Consider the following 14,955-nt stretch of genomic DNA (forward strand, 5'->3'; position numbering starts at 1 on the left):
CCCGTCGCCTTATCCTTCCCATGGTCCAAGTTCTTCAAACAATGAGATGTGGTGTATTGAGAATATATTCAAGAAAATGATTGGAAAATAATGCCGATTCGGATGCCCAACTTGCCTCACATAACATATAGATATGCAACTTAGAAGAGCAAATGGGGTAAATCTATCAAGCTCTAAATTCTCATCCTAAGGGGGTACTACCAAGTGACACAGTACTAAACCCAAATGGTGGAAACAACACGGGGCATGCCATGGCCGTTACTACAAGAAGTGGAAGAGGTGGGAATGCACCCACCTCAAGTTAAAGGCAACTTGTGGATGATGAGCAAGTGGTACACGAAGAAGAGGGCTCGAATAATGTGGTACAATCAAATGATGAAGTTCATATTGATATTGATGATAGTGTGGAAGAGACTCATGAGGAGGTGAACCCGTCTAGGGATCATATTATTGACGTACCGGAGTCAGTAGTGCAAAAGGCTAAGGCATCATTGCTTAAGCCTCCACCTCCACACCCTCAAAGGCAACTTGTGGATGATGAGCAAGTGGTACACGAAGAAGAGGGCTCGAATAATGTGGTACAATCAAATGATGAAGTTCATATTGATATTGATGATAGTGTGGAAGAGACTCATGAGGAGGTGAACCCGTCTAGGGATCATATTATTGACGTACCGGAGTCAGTAGTGCAAAAGGCTAAGGCATCATTGCTTAAGCCTCCACCTCCACACCCTCAAAGGCAACTTGTGGATGATGAGCAAGTGGTACACGAAGAAGAGGGCTCGAATAATGTGGTACAATCAAATGATGAAGTTCATATTGATATTGATGATAGTGTGGAAGAGACTCATGAGGAGGTGAACCCGTCTAGGGATCATATTATTGACGTACCGGAGTCAGTAGTGCAAAAGGCTAAGGCATCATTGCTTAAGCCTCCACCTCCACACCCTCAAAGACTTGCCAAGAAAAATGGTGAAAATCAATTCAAGAATTGCATTCAAATGATGAAGAGTCTCTCAATCAATGTGCCAGTAGTTGAAGTTTTGGAACAAATGCCCGGCTATGCAAAGTTTATGAAGGATATCATGACAAAGAAGCGGTCCATGAATTTTGAAACCATCAAAGTCACTCATCAAGTGAGTGCAATTTTGCACTCTATAGATCCTAAGTTGGAAGATCCCGGAGCTTTCATGATTCCTTGTACAATTAGAAGTGCCGAGTTTGCACAAGCTCTTTGTGATCTTGGGGAAAGTATCAATTTGATGCCCTATTCAGTTTTTAAGACCTTGGAATTGGGCAACCAAGACCCACCTCTATGATATTGCAAATGGTCGATCGTACTATGAAGAGACCTTTAGGAGTGATTGAAGATGTCTTAGTTCGTGTTGATAAATTCATTATTCCGGCGAATTTTGTCATTCTAGATTGTGAAGTTGACTATGAGGCTCCAATTATTCTTGGGAGACCTTTCCTTGCTATGGGGATGGCTCTTTGTGATGTTGAAGCTGAAGAACTTACATTCCGGGTTAGTAATGAAAACGTGGTTTTCCAAGTGTGTAAGTCAATGCGGCAACCAAATAGCAATGAGGTGTGCTCTTTTGTAGATTTGGTGACCGATGTTATTATTGATGATACAAGTGCTATAATCAATGTGGGTGATATGTTGGAGGCTGTCTTGCTAAACTTTGATGATGACGAAATGGATGGCTTCATGGAATGTGTGAACTCTTTGCAAGGAATGGGGTCGTACAACTATGCACCCCGAAAATTATCCTTGGATCTTGAAAATAGGACGACTACACCGACAAAGCCTTCTATTGAAGAACCTCCTGCCTTGGAGTTGAAGCCATTACCTCCACATCTTCGGTATGAATTTCTTGGTCATTGTTCTAATTTACCGGTTATTCTTTCCTCTTGTTTGACTAACGTGCAGATAGACTCCACTTTGGCGGTGCCACAAAAGAGGAAGAAGGCTATTGGGTGGACTTTGGAGGATATTTGGGGGATAAGCTCCACATTTTGCATGCATAAGATCAACTTGGAGGATGGCGCCAAACCATCTATTGAACATCAAATGAGACTCAATGAGGCTATGCAAGAAGTTGTCAAGAAGAAGATTATCAAGTGGTTGGATGTCGGGGTTGTTTACCCCATCTCCGATTGTTCGTGGACTTCTCCGGTTCAATGTATCCCAAAGAAGGGGGGCATGACGGCGGTCACCAATGACAAAAATGAGTTGAATCCTACAAGAACGGTGACCAAATGGAGGGTGTGTATGGACTATGGCAAGCTCAACAAAGTTACAAGGAAGGATTATTTTCCACTTCCTTTTTTAGATCAAATGCTTGATAGATTGGACGACCGTGCTTTCTATTGCTTTCCTAATAGGTATTCAGGCTACAAAAAATTCTTATTTCTCCGGAGGATTAAGAGAGAACAACCTTTACATGTCCCTATGGTACTTTAGCCTTCAAGCGGATGCCATTTGGTTTGTGCAATGCACCAACGACTTTTCAAAGGTGTATGATATCTATTTTTACGGAAATGGTGGAGGAATACCTTGAAGTTTTCATGGATGGCTTCTCGGTGGTTGGAGATTCTTTTGATGATTGTCTTGAAAATTTGGATAAAGTGTTGGTAAGATGTGAAGAAATGAATTTGGTGCTCAATTGGGAGAAGTGTCATTTCATGGTCGAGGAAGGCATTGTCCTTGGCCACAAAATCTCAAATAACGGATTGAAGTTGACAAGGCAAAGATTAAACAGATTTCTAAACTTCCACCTCCAACTTCGGTAAAGGGTGTGCGAAGTTTCTTAGGCTACTCGGGTTTCTACCGGCACTTCATCAAAGATTTCTCTAAGGTGGTGAATCCATTGTGCAAGATTCTTGAGAAAGATGCTAAGTTCAACTTCAATGATGATTGTATGAGAGATTTTGAATTGTTGAAGTTCAAGTTGACAACTACTCCCATCATCACCGCTCCAAATTGGAGTGTCCCTTTTGAACTCATGTGTGATGCAAGTGAAGTAGTGGTTGGGGAAGATTTGGGGCAACGCATCAACAAGACTTTTCACCCAGTCTACTACGCTAGTAAGACCATGAATAGTGCCCAAGTCAACTATACCGTTACGGAGAAAGAGCTCCTTGCCATTGTATTAGCAATTAAGAAGTTCCGCTCCTACTTGATAGGTGCAAAGGTCATTGTCCACACGGATCATGCGGCACTTCATTATCTTATGAGCAATAAGGACTCCAAAGCTCAGTTGATGAGATGCGTGCTTTTGTTGCAAGAGTTTGATATTGACATCCAAGATATAAAAAAGGGAGTGAAAACCAAGTGGCATACCACTTGTCTCGTTTGGAGGGGGAGGGGAAGCCACATGATGGCCTTGAAATCAATGACTCCTTCCCCAATGAACAACTCTTGGCTATTTCAATGAAAGAGGTGCCATGGTTCGCGAATTTAGCAAATTTCCTTGTGTGTGGAATCATCCTGTATGAGTTCTCTTCATACTAAAGGAAAAAGCTCAAACGGGATTGTCAAGATTATTATTGGGATGAACCATACCTTTTCCGGATTTGTACGGATGGGGTGATTCGAAGATATGTACCGAAAGAAGAGTAAGGTAAAATTCTTAGGGCTTCTCATTCTTCACCGTATGGTGGTCATCATGATGGAGTGAGAACGGCGGCCAAAGTTCTAAGTTGCGGTTTTATTGGCCCACTCTTTACAAGAATGCTAGTGAGTTAGTGAAAAGATGTGATGAATGTTAACGGGCCGGTGGAATCTGAAAGAAAAATGAAATGGCTCTCACTACCATTTTGGATATTGATATTTTTGTGTGGGGTATTGACTTCATGGGTCATTTTGTGAGTTCTTATAGAAACACCTACATTTTGGTCGTGGTGGATTATGTGTCCAAATAGGTTGAGGCAATTTTTCTACCCAATAATGAGGCGAGAAATGTGGTGGCGTTCTTGAAGAAGAATATTTTCACAAGGCTTGGCACTCCGCGAACAATTATAAGCGATGAGGGATCACATTTTTGTAGCAAGGCTTTTGACACTTTACTTAGCAAGTATGATGTTACTCATAAGGTCACGACTCCCTATCATCCACAAGCTAGCAGTCAAGTGGAAGTCTCCAACCGGGAGATAAAGAGTATTTTGTCCAAAATGATGAATGCTAATCGAACGGACAGGTCCAAGAAGCTTGATGATGCACTTTGGGCTTATCGGACGGCTTACAAAACACATATCGGAATGTCTCCATACTAGTTGGTGTTCGGAAAATATTGTCATCTTTCGATCAAACTTGAGCACAAGGCCATGTAGGCTCTAAAGAAGTTGAATCTTTATTGGGATGTAGCCGCTAACTTGAGGGTTACATACTTGAATGAATTGGATGAGTTCCGGTACCATACTTATGCAAGTTCGTCGTTGTACAAATAAAAGATGAAATATCTTCATGACAAAAACATTTGGAATAAAGAGTTTAAAGTGGGCGATCTTGTATTGTTGTTTAACTCAACGTTGAGGATGTTTCCCGGGGAAGCTAATGTCTAAATGGAGTGATCCTTTTGAAATTGTGGGTGTGACACCTTTTGGTGCATTGGACTTAAAGAACAAAAACAGTGAAGTATTCTGATTCAATGATCACGAGGTGAAGCACTATTTGGGAAAAGTTGGAGATAGCCATGCCGTAGAGGTCATTCATTTCAATTGATGGTATTCTAGGTCGTGCCACGACGTTAAATCAGGCGCTTCTTGGGAGGCAACCCATGTTTCTTTTCCTTTTTTTCTTTTGTAGTTAGGTGTTATTTTTTTGTGCTAACTTGATTTGAAGTGTGCTACAGGGCTGAGTGTGACTTACAGGAACTGTGGACAAAAATGTAGCTACGTGTCGAAAGAAGTACAGACCGCAGTTGATTTGTGCGGACCGCACATTTTGGAGTGCTGTAGCAAAAGAGCAATGCGGACGAAAAATTATCTTGCAGACCACACAAATAAAAAGTTGGAAATGTAAACTCTCTGATGTTTAGTGTGTCAGAGAAAAGGTCAATGTGCGACCGCAAGAGGAAATCTGCGGCCATAACAAGAAATCTGCGGTTGCACGCAGAATTTTGCGAACCGCAGATGGAGAACCAAAAATGAAGCCCCAGGTAAAAGAGTGTGGACCGCATATGAAAATGTGCGGCCACACTCGACCTTATTCCTCCTTTCATAGACCATAAAGTATAAATAGAAGGGCAGGGGCAAGGGTTACATTTTTTCTTCACTCTCTGAGCACAAAAATAACACTCTTCTGAAATTTCCTGGTGTATCTATCTGTCCACACACACAACATATTTGTTCAATCACTTATCACACTCATTCATCTGGTATGCTTAAATTTTTTGTTAATCGTTTTCTTTTAATTTGTAGAGTTTTAGTCATTTTTAGGCCATTTGTTAGTAGAATTCAATTGTGTATCCATGTGGGGATAAATCTATAGTGGGTTAACAAATACATGCTCTATGGGGACTAGTCAATATATTTTCATGCCTCTATGATGTTACCATGTCAAATTGTGCACAAAATTGCGAAACCTAGAATGACCTAACTAAACTGTTCGAAGTTTTTGAATTCTGTGGCCGCACCTGAAATTGTGCGGTTCGTAGAAATTGATTCTAGGGCATCATTAGTGAAGATGGGATTTGCGGCCGCAAGGTAAAATGTGTGGACCGTAGAATTCCCATTGCGGCCGCAGAACAACCCTTTTACTGTCATTAGAGAATCTACACTTTGTGACTCAAATGTGCGGCCGCAGTTCTGGCGACTCTGCTGGGTACTTATAAGAATTCGAGCTTGTACATTGATTAATTTTTGGCTTTTATTATTTTTTTTGGATATTACTGTGTATGTGAGCCTAATGTGCTAATTGTCGCTCATTTACTGCTTTGATATTGTTTGAACTGTATATATAAACTGTCTTCTCTCGAATCCCATCTGAGTCTTCTAATAAGTAATAGTGTTGTGTGTGCTGACCAGCTCCACAAAATTTTCTGTTTGAGATAAAACCAGTGTGTAGACCTGCTCATGGTGAAGGATTTAATCACATATGTTTAGGCGGGGAGAACCACCAGTAAAGCCGGAACCGTTCTACGGCCGGTACGCTGATGCTCCTCAGCTTGGGTTGTCCGCCCGACTAAGCCAGGTCTAGATACCTTCTCCTATAAGATTTAAAAACCTAGAAGAACAAGCCACATGCCTGGTTATCCCTAGTAGGATCGTTTTGTTGCATCATGTGCATTTGACTTAGGAAAACTCGGCACAGGGGCCGGGTCCGTATAAGACAGGTATCCTCTTTGAGAACATCATGTTCACTAATGTGCTACTTGCAACATTATTTGGAAGGCATGCTTGCATTGTTGACCGATTTTAGAAAATTTAGTTGAGATTGAACAGAAAATATTCCCCCGGTTTGGTACAAATAATCCATTTTTACTAAAAAAAATAATTATGTTTGAAGTAGTATGACGTGAGGTGTCCGAAAAAAATTTGTCGAGTCTTGACTGAACTACACGAGTCTGATTCTATGTAAGATACGTAGGCAACCTTTATCGGGTCCAGCCCCAATTTTCAAAAATCCAAAAATATATTTTCTTTTAATTCCTTTTTTAGAAGTCTTTCTTTGATACGTCAAATCCAAAAATCCAAAAATATTTTCTTCCTTTTTTAAAAGTCTTTCTCCCAAAATTCAAAAAAAAAAAATCAAAATCCAAAAAATATTTTCTTTCTTTTGAAATTTACAAAAAAAGAATGAAAATCCAAAATATTTTCTTTTTTTTTAGAAGTCTTTCTTTCGAAAATTTCAAAATAAAAAACGAAATTAAAAAAAAAAGATCTTTCTTCTTTAGAAGTTTTTCATTCAACAAACCCCAATTTTCAAAAATCAAAAAATATTTTCCTTTAAATCTATCCTTGAGACATCAAATCCAGAAATTTTAAAAAAAATTGAATTCCAAAATATTTTTGTTCTTCTTTTTATTTCGAAAATTAAAAAGAAAACTCATAAACCAAAAATATTTTCGGAAATTCAAAGACAAAAATTCAACATCCAAAAATATTTTCTTTTTTCTTTAGAAGTCTTTCTTTCAACAATTCCAAAAAAAAAAATCAAAATCGAAAAAAAAAAAACCGAAATCCAAATAAAACATTATTTTCTATATTTTTTAGAAGTCTTTTTTTTTTCAACAATTCCAAAAAAAATCCAAAAAATATTTTTCTTGTTAGGAGTTATCATGGTCAGAATTGTATAAGAGTAAGAGTTAGTTTATTTACTTTATTCCTGATCTTCCCTGACCTATGTAATAATTTGATTCATGCGGAGACATGATACGTAGGCAACCACCAAAAGGTTCGATCGAAATATTCTTCAACGGCTCTAGAATGAGGGATCAGAATGAGGCGAGTGAAAAGAAAAGAAAAAAAAGAGAGAAGAAAATAAGAGTGCCAATAGATGGCAACCTTGTAAGCCGAAATGAAACATGAAGCCTTCCAAAATCATGTTAGATGCAGTGATAATGTTAGGAGCATGTCATATTACGTGTCATTCACATCTGTAAAATGCTTAACCCTAACACATTTATTGTCTCTTATCTAGTAAGCTCATTGTTGTCATTCACATCTGTAAAATGCTTAACCCTAACATATTTGTGGTAAAACTGGAAACACATCATTACTTCACCAGAAAGGTACCGATGGCTAACAATGATGAAATTAAGTTGGTCAGTGGCGACCCCCATGGTCAGTCAGTTGAGCAAGAGTCGGAGGAAGTAAGAAGATTGAAATATCATCTGTCTCATGTGTATCAGGCTTGGGTCTTCGGCTAGCCTCCGCCTCTGGGCCCCTCCGAGAGAACTTCCAACGTGTTACACCCCATGTTTTCGTACTTAAAAGTACGCATAAGTAAATTGATGAAAGCTCGGAAATGAGATATTACATCCCACATTTTCGTACGTTAAAGTTTCATCGTAAGTTAATCGGCGTAAGTTCGAGAATGAGATTATTTTGAGATTATAAGCATTATGTTATTTCAAACAAGTGGAGAGTAAATTCGGGAAGATGAGAGGGTAAGAAAATCAAAGAAAATAAATTTTCGTCAAAGTTTGACATGTTGAGGTAAAATGCGACCCGAGCTAAAATATCCGGTATTTATAGACTAGTATCATACAAGGTACCACATGACAATGATAGTAAGGTATATAAAGTATGTTAAAAGTGAGAAGTATTTTAAGTAATTTGGGATAATACTTAATTATATGGATAATTGGTTAATTATTGAATTAGTGGGGAATTACCAAGTTAATTTAGAAATTAGTTTAATTAAGATTTTGGATAAACTCTTGAACACGTGGAAGCCATAAAGAGCCCAAAGAATGACTCTTCATTTATATGCTATGTGGCATATTTAGGAGAATTTGCGGCCACAAACCTCAAAGTTAAGGGATTACTACACATAAGTTTAAAGGAAAATACCTAAGCTTGCAAAAAGGTTACGACTGAAGCTCTCAATTCCAAGAATCTCTTTACTTTACTATAAGACTTCTAATTAACAAAGAAACGTGAATTAGAATTAAGCAAATTAACGGATTTTGAGCAAAAATTACATACAAAGTTACACAGCGTAATAGCAACGAGATCTGCAATTCTAAGAGAGCACGGTATAATCTTTCTCAAGAACATCATACTGATTTTCCCCTACTTCGATCCGCCGTTACGTATTGTCGCAATTGACGTGTATTGGAAGGATTGTCAAGAGAATCGGCTCAGGTATGTTAAGGCTATCCCTTCTTTCTTTTTGGCATGATCCAAATAATATAAATGAAGCGAGCAAAATACGCAACTTTCATAAATGACTCTATTTATAGAAATACTAGGGTTGTCTATATTCTTGATTCCCCATGTGTCTTATTATTCTATCATTAGTTCATGAGTCTCAGAAAAATACGTATTTGATAAAGTTTATCGGAAAGGCATATTGGTTTTATGATATTCCGAGAAATCTTATTAACGTAATTCTTATGCATTTATACATGTATATTGATCCATGACCAGATAGCATTATATATGCGTATATTATATGTATATGGGATATGGGAAAAGGTTATGGCGTTATATACGCACCACCACCTGATCAGCTGGTATACATTGATAATTTTCCCACAGTGGTTGAAATGATATGAAGGGATGTCCTCAGAGACTTGATGATGTTATGAACGCATATACCTATACATGGTATGACATTTATACGCATATGCATGACATTATAAAAATGAAATGATTCACAGAGCTATGCAGACGTACATGTCGAGTCTTTTACTCCATGTTTCTCTTATGTCTATTATTTATTGATTTTCATTCCTTACATACTCGGTACATTATTTGTACTGATGTCCCTTTTGCCTGGGGACGCTGCGTTTCATGCCCGCAGGTCCCGATAGACAGGTCGAGAGCCCTCCAAGTAGGCTATCAGCTCAGCGGAAGATGTTGGTGCGCTCCATTTGCTCCAGAGTTGCTTGTTTGGTCAATATGATTTAGACGTGTATTGTTTGGTATGGCGGGACTCTGTCCAGACCTTTATGAAAATTATGTATTCTTAGAGGCTTGTAGATAGATGGCATGTACGCAAAAGACTGTATGGCCTTGTCGGCCTATGTTCAGTGTACGGATAGTTATTTTGGCTATATAGGCCTGTATGTCTTATGTATAAGTTGGTATTTCATGTTGTATTCTACTTATCTCAAGTCATCCTCTCCGGCTCAGTTATCTATGATAGTATGGAATGAAAAGATACGTTATATTGGTACTCGGTTGAGTAAGGTACCCGGTGCCTGTCGCGGCCCGTCGGTTTGGGTCGTGACAAAAGTAGTATAAGAGCAGTTCTATCCTAGGGAGTCTACAAGCTGTGTCTAGTAGAGTCTTATTTATAGGTGTGTCTTGCACCACACTTATAAGCAGGGGCTACAGGGCATTTAGGACTGTCACTCTTTCTTCTTACTCTAGATCGTGTGGTAGAGATCCATTGTAAGAACTCAATTTCCTAAACTCTATCTTATTCATAATACGATCATGCTTATGTCTAGAAAGACAGTTGGTAAGAAATTGCAGGTGGCTGTGAAAATGTTAAGTCAGAGGAACTCGATTTTGCATGATGCTTATGATGAGTAAATGTAAGTTTTTCAGTAGATCATGTGTGTACTAAGACGTGTAAGCCTTTTGATAAGGAGCCTTAAGGCAAAGAATATCTATCCACTCTTATGGTGAAAGGCAATGAGAGATTAAGAAGATAAATATAAGCTTCAACAAGTAAAAGGAGCAAGATGAGAAGGGTACGAGATACCCAGTTAATGAAGATTATCGGAATTTTCAACTCCGACAGAAAAATATAAGCATTGTGAGTTACCTTCTACAGTAATAAAGGTATGTAGAATTGGCCACACCCATCTCAGTTGTACCCTATTGGGGGCTAACAGGTGTAGTTTAAGAAAAGGTCGGGATATTTGGATCCGGCTGGGGTTAGAGTAACCTAAAATGGTGAATGGATTGTTTGTGTTAGTTGACTTTTCCGAAGGATATTACAAAAGTCCTAATAAATCTCCTTGTGAGGCACCTAGATGGTGCACTCTGGAATATTACAATTAGATGTGAATATTAGCATGATAAAAAAAAAAATCAGAAGACATGCACTGAAAGCCTGGAAGGGATAAATATTACCTTAGTGTGGCTCGCGTCCCTAGTAGAGCGAGAACGTTAAGCAACCCGAAGAGCCACTGGATGGAGCAAAGGGGAGCTAAAAGCAAAAGATGTCTTGTTCGAGTTTTCAGAATAAAGTGATAGACAAAAATGTTAGCAGGGAAATAAGAAGAGAGTTAATGAAGCATTATGAGTAAAATGTGGTACATGGATGATAACAGTAGATAGAAAAAAGATAGTATTACAGAGTCTATAGACAAGGGAAGGAAAATACGAGAGGTGATAGGCCTTGAGGCAACAAAAGAGTATAGGCCATAAAGTCATATCCTCATTTTGAGAAATAAGTTTGTGACTCCAACGCGGCTACCAGAAGGAAAAGTTATACCCGAGAGTAATAGAAATCACTATGGGCTGGTGAACAAGATAAACTAAACATGAATTAGGGACTGAATGATTTGATAATGGTCGACATCATGAGAATTTCAGATTTGTGTTCTGGCGATAATAGAATGGACAACAGAAGAAGATTCATGAGAAATTCAGAGAATGGTCATTCAGGAAGACGCCTCCCTAAAGCAAAGCAATGTGAGAAAAGTTAAGATTAAGGGACTGTATGTGCCAGTTGCACTAAGTATCACCATCGCGAGTAAGGAATTTTGTTATCGTTGGTACAGACGAATTATTGAAAGGTGAGTAAGGGTCATCGATGATATGATAAGACGCCAAAGATGAAGAGGTAAAACATCTATATATAGGTCGTTGTAGCTCCAACTCTTAGCACTCCCCTAAGGGGGGGAATATGGAGTGATGTGGCATTAAGTCAGAATTAAGTGGTTTTAGTAACTATGGAATGGTAAAGGAAGAATTTAATAAAAATGAGAAAGGGATGATATTGCACTTATTTAAATCCTACAGATATGCTACGATTCCAGAATATGCAGACACGATGTCAAGAAAAGGAAGTAAGGGTTCCTGCCCGAGATGTTATTGATAAATAAGGAGCCAATGCAAGACGTAAATTAAGACAAAGTGAATAACCCAAGAGGGATTATGTGGAATACAGATATAAGAATGGACCAACGAGCAGTTAGTAATTAATCCAGGAAGAGCCTAGTTATGGCTAGACAAGAGGATACAGAAAAATCAACAGATTGTGCAAGATGAACATAGTGAACTCCAACATGGGGAATTCAGCCTCGCAGTTATAACATTATAATACTTGAGAAATATTCAGATAGGAGATGGGATAGTTAAAGATATTGTATGAGTATTACGGAGATAAAAGAGAGTACCACTAGGAAAACAGTCAGAATAACAACTCAGGAGCAACCCTACAAGCACAAGGGCGTGGAAATAAGTAACTACGGATAATTATAGGCGGGGAAGAACATCAAAATTTCCGTCAAGTATACGAAGTGATAAGCTTGTAGGTTTACAAGAGCCAGAAGGTCTCCCTAAGTACTACAACAAAAGACTAGCTGAACAAATAAGGAAGAAGGCTTCAACCTAAACATAGTAACTTGAAGAAGAAATGGTCATGTAAAACCAGTCTCACTACAACATTGTATGCACTCCATAAGAAAGCGGCACATATCGTGGCTTATGAACGGGAAGAAAAAAAATCAAAAGTTGATATTCAAGATCATATGGGTTGTGTGGAACTTCAATATGTGTGGGAACTAAGATAAGCTAAGTATGCACGCAACAAGGGGCATAAAGACCAGGAAAAGTAATAGCTTACGTTTAAAGAAAGCTTAGAAGGAACAAAAGGAATTATTCGATCAATGATCTAGAGTTAGTTACGCTATGAACACACTTAAGATTTCAGAATATTATCCATACAACATATATGTTGACAATCATACAACCGTAGAAGATTCCGGTATAAGTTAAAAGAAAGAATTAAGCCCAGGTTATAGACAAAGGATTGAATTATTAGAAGATTGTATCATGGATATTCCAAAGCATCCATGAAGGGATAAACTAATACCAAGAGCCGCAGATCGGAAGATAGCTTAAGCCTACATAAAGGCTGATCAGAAGGAAGAGGAAACTAAAGAGTTACATCAACGAAGTAAATAAGGAGTCTGATTATTGGATCGAGAAAATTATAGAAATCGAGATTGAGAACATTGCAGAATCACCTTAATATCAGAGGTACAAGAGAGAGAGTACAATAACCATATTCTATAATGGCTCTACGATAAAGCCAGTTAGAAGAGTATCAACCTCATAAGAAGTCAGTATGAAGCTCTCACCGAGTTGTGTCGGTGTATATATTATAATAGAAGTTCAAGATGTGGATGTGAATTATACCTATGTGTAAGGGAGGCCATGAAAGAGATAGAAGATGTGATGCGAGACTTTAAGGTAAGTAAGGTAAAAGTGAACAATGTACGAGATACTCAAATGTAGAAGGTTGAGAATAGTCCATACTTCAGATAGAAGGCTAGAAGAGCGGGGATTCAATATCCAGGAATGATAGCGGCATCGTCAGTGGCATATCTTCCAACCTATGGTTTCTAAGTACCAATAGAGCAAAGAAGAGTTTGAGATGATATGATGTATCACTTGATGTTCCAGAATAGCATAAAAAAATCTATGGCGCAAGCAAGTTGAAGGAAGATGGCGAATAATATAAATAGATATGTGTAGGTTGCAAGTTAAAGTATGGTAAAGCGACAAGGTTTTAGGATGACAAGAGTAAGGATAAGAAAGGGCGAATGAGAAGGTGACGAGAATGGATAAGTCCTCAGGATTAAGCCCATGAAAACAAGAATAGCTGATGGTTATTCTAAGTTATACAAAGCTCAGTATAGCCTGAATGAACTCAAAGGAGTCTAAGACTAATGGCATTTGGAAGAGATGGAATGCTGCCCTGATAGTACAGTGAGGGTGTAATTGTGATAGATAAAGGATGACGATTGGGCCTTCAATTGAGTAATGATTTGAAGAGGATTTCATGAATTGTACGAGATTAAAATACCAACGTAAGTGAATCACATTGGGATGCTATGAAATACGGTTATTGAAGTACAGTATCGCCGCTAAGTGGATCAGGAAAATCACTTGCAAATATTCCTCGATGCAACGTAAGCCCTAGTGGCAAGGTATTACGTAAGAAGTTTCAAGTTATCAGTGGTATATTGTAGATCAATATTGAGGTGAATCAACAATGAATGGACAAAAGTCACAAAGTATGAGATGAGATTAGGCCATCATTCTTAAGATGAACAGTAATGAGGAAGCATTAAAGGACTTAGATTTATACATATGGGATAAGCAATGAAAGTAACCTGGAGTTCGGTAACAGAACTCAGTAAGAGAGTTATGGTATAGTATGACCTACCTAGATACAGTAAAGTCATACGAATGGATAACCGGGTTTATGAAATAAGATATAGCAATATTCGTAAGTTCAACAAAGTATCGAGCAAAATATTTCAGTATACCTATAGATGCCCAGAGAGACATCTTATCAAGCTCTGTATATTCTTACAAAGTGAGGCCTAGAGATTGGCTAAAAACTGGAGGAAAAAGGAGAGAAGAGTCGCATAGGTGCACATACAAGGAAAAAGTCGTACAAGCTGCATGACAGAAGGTAGCAAGAATTACGAGATTGGAAGAATTCCGACCACAGACCATGGTGTGAGAAAGAGGATTAAAGGGGGGAATGCCCTGGCCTTTGAATTTATTCAAAGAACAGTTGTCTAAATGGCAAGAAGAGTATTAAAGTATTCGCAAGAGCTATACGTTATGAGAATGATAAGTACATCAGTCAACATTCAAGGACGAATGTTCCAAAGGGGGGAATGATGTTACACCCCATGTTTTCGTACGTAAAAGTATGCCATAAGTAAATTGATGAAAGCTCGAAAATGAGATATTACATCCCGCATTTTCGTACATTAAAGATTCGTCGTAAGTTAATCGACGTAAGTTCGGGAATGAGATTATTTTGAGATTATAAGAATTATGCTATTTCAAACAAGTGGCGAGTAAATTCAGGAAGGTGAGAGGGTAAGAATATCAAAGAAAATAAATTTTCGTCAAAGTTTGACATGTTGGGATAAAATACGACCCAGCTAAAATTTCTGGTATTTATGGACTAGTACCATACAAGGTATCACATGTCAATGATAGTGAGGTGTATAATATTAAAAGTGAGCAGTATTTTAAGTAATTTGAGATAATATTAATTATGTGGATAATTGGTTA

At 38.2% G+C, this 14,955-nt stretch overlaps 1 protein-coding gene across 1 annotated transcript; it reads left to right on the top strand.

Annotated features, from left to right (window-relative positions):
• Positions 1-1,327: 1,327 nt before the first annotated feature.
• On the top strand, positions 1,328-4,278 carry LOC138904570 (uncharacterized). Its single transcript, XM_070193075.1, has 3 exons — positions 1,328-2,458; positions 2,766-3,197; positions 3,928-4,278. Exons 1-3 carry the CDS (start codon positions 1,328-1,330, stop codon positions 4,276-4,278), a joined length of 1,914 nt encoding a protein of 637 aa, XP_070049176.1.
• The last annotated feature ends 10,677 nt before the right edge of the window (positions 4,279-14,955 follow it).

This window comes from Nicotiana tomentosiformis, chromosome 2 (assembly GCF_000390325.3).
Source record: "Nicotiana tomentosiformis chromosome 2, ASM39032v3, whole genome shotgun sequence".
NCBI classification, from domain to species: domain Eukaryota; kingdom Viridiplantae; phylum Streptophyta; class Magnoliopsida; order Solanales; family Solanaceae; genus Nicotiana; species Nicotiana tomentosiformis.

Excerpts from the sequence above, each read along its gene's own strand:
- LOC138904570 (XM_070193075.1), top strand. The coding sequence starts at position 1,328 with ATGGTCGATCGTACTATGAAGAGACCTTTAGGAGTGATTGAAGATGTC. Across the intron at positions 2,459-2,765 it reads AACCTTTACATGTCCCTATG|ATTTCTAAACTTCCACCTCC; the intron begins GTACTTTAGCCT and ends AAGATTAAACAG. Across the intron at positions 3,198-3,927 it reads CCTACTTGATAGGTGCAAAG|GTTGAGGCAATTTTTCTACC; the intron begins GTCATTGTCCAC and ends GTGTCCAAATAG.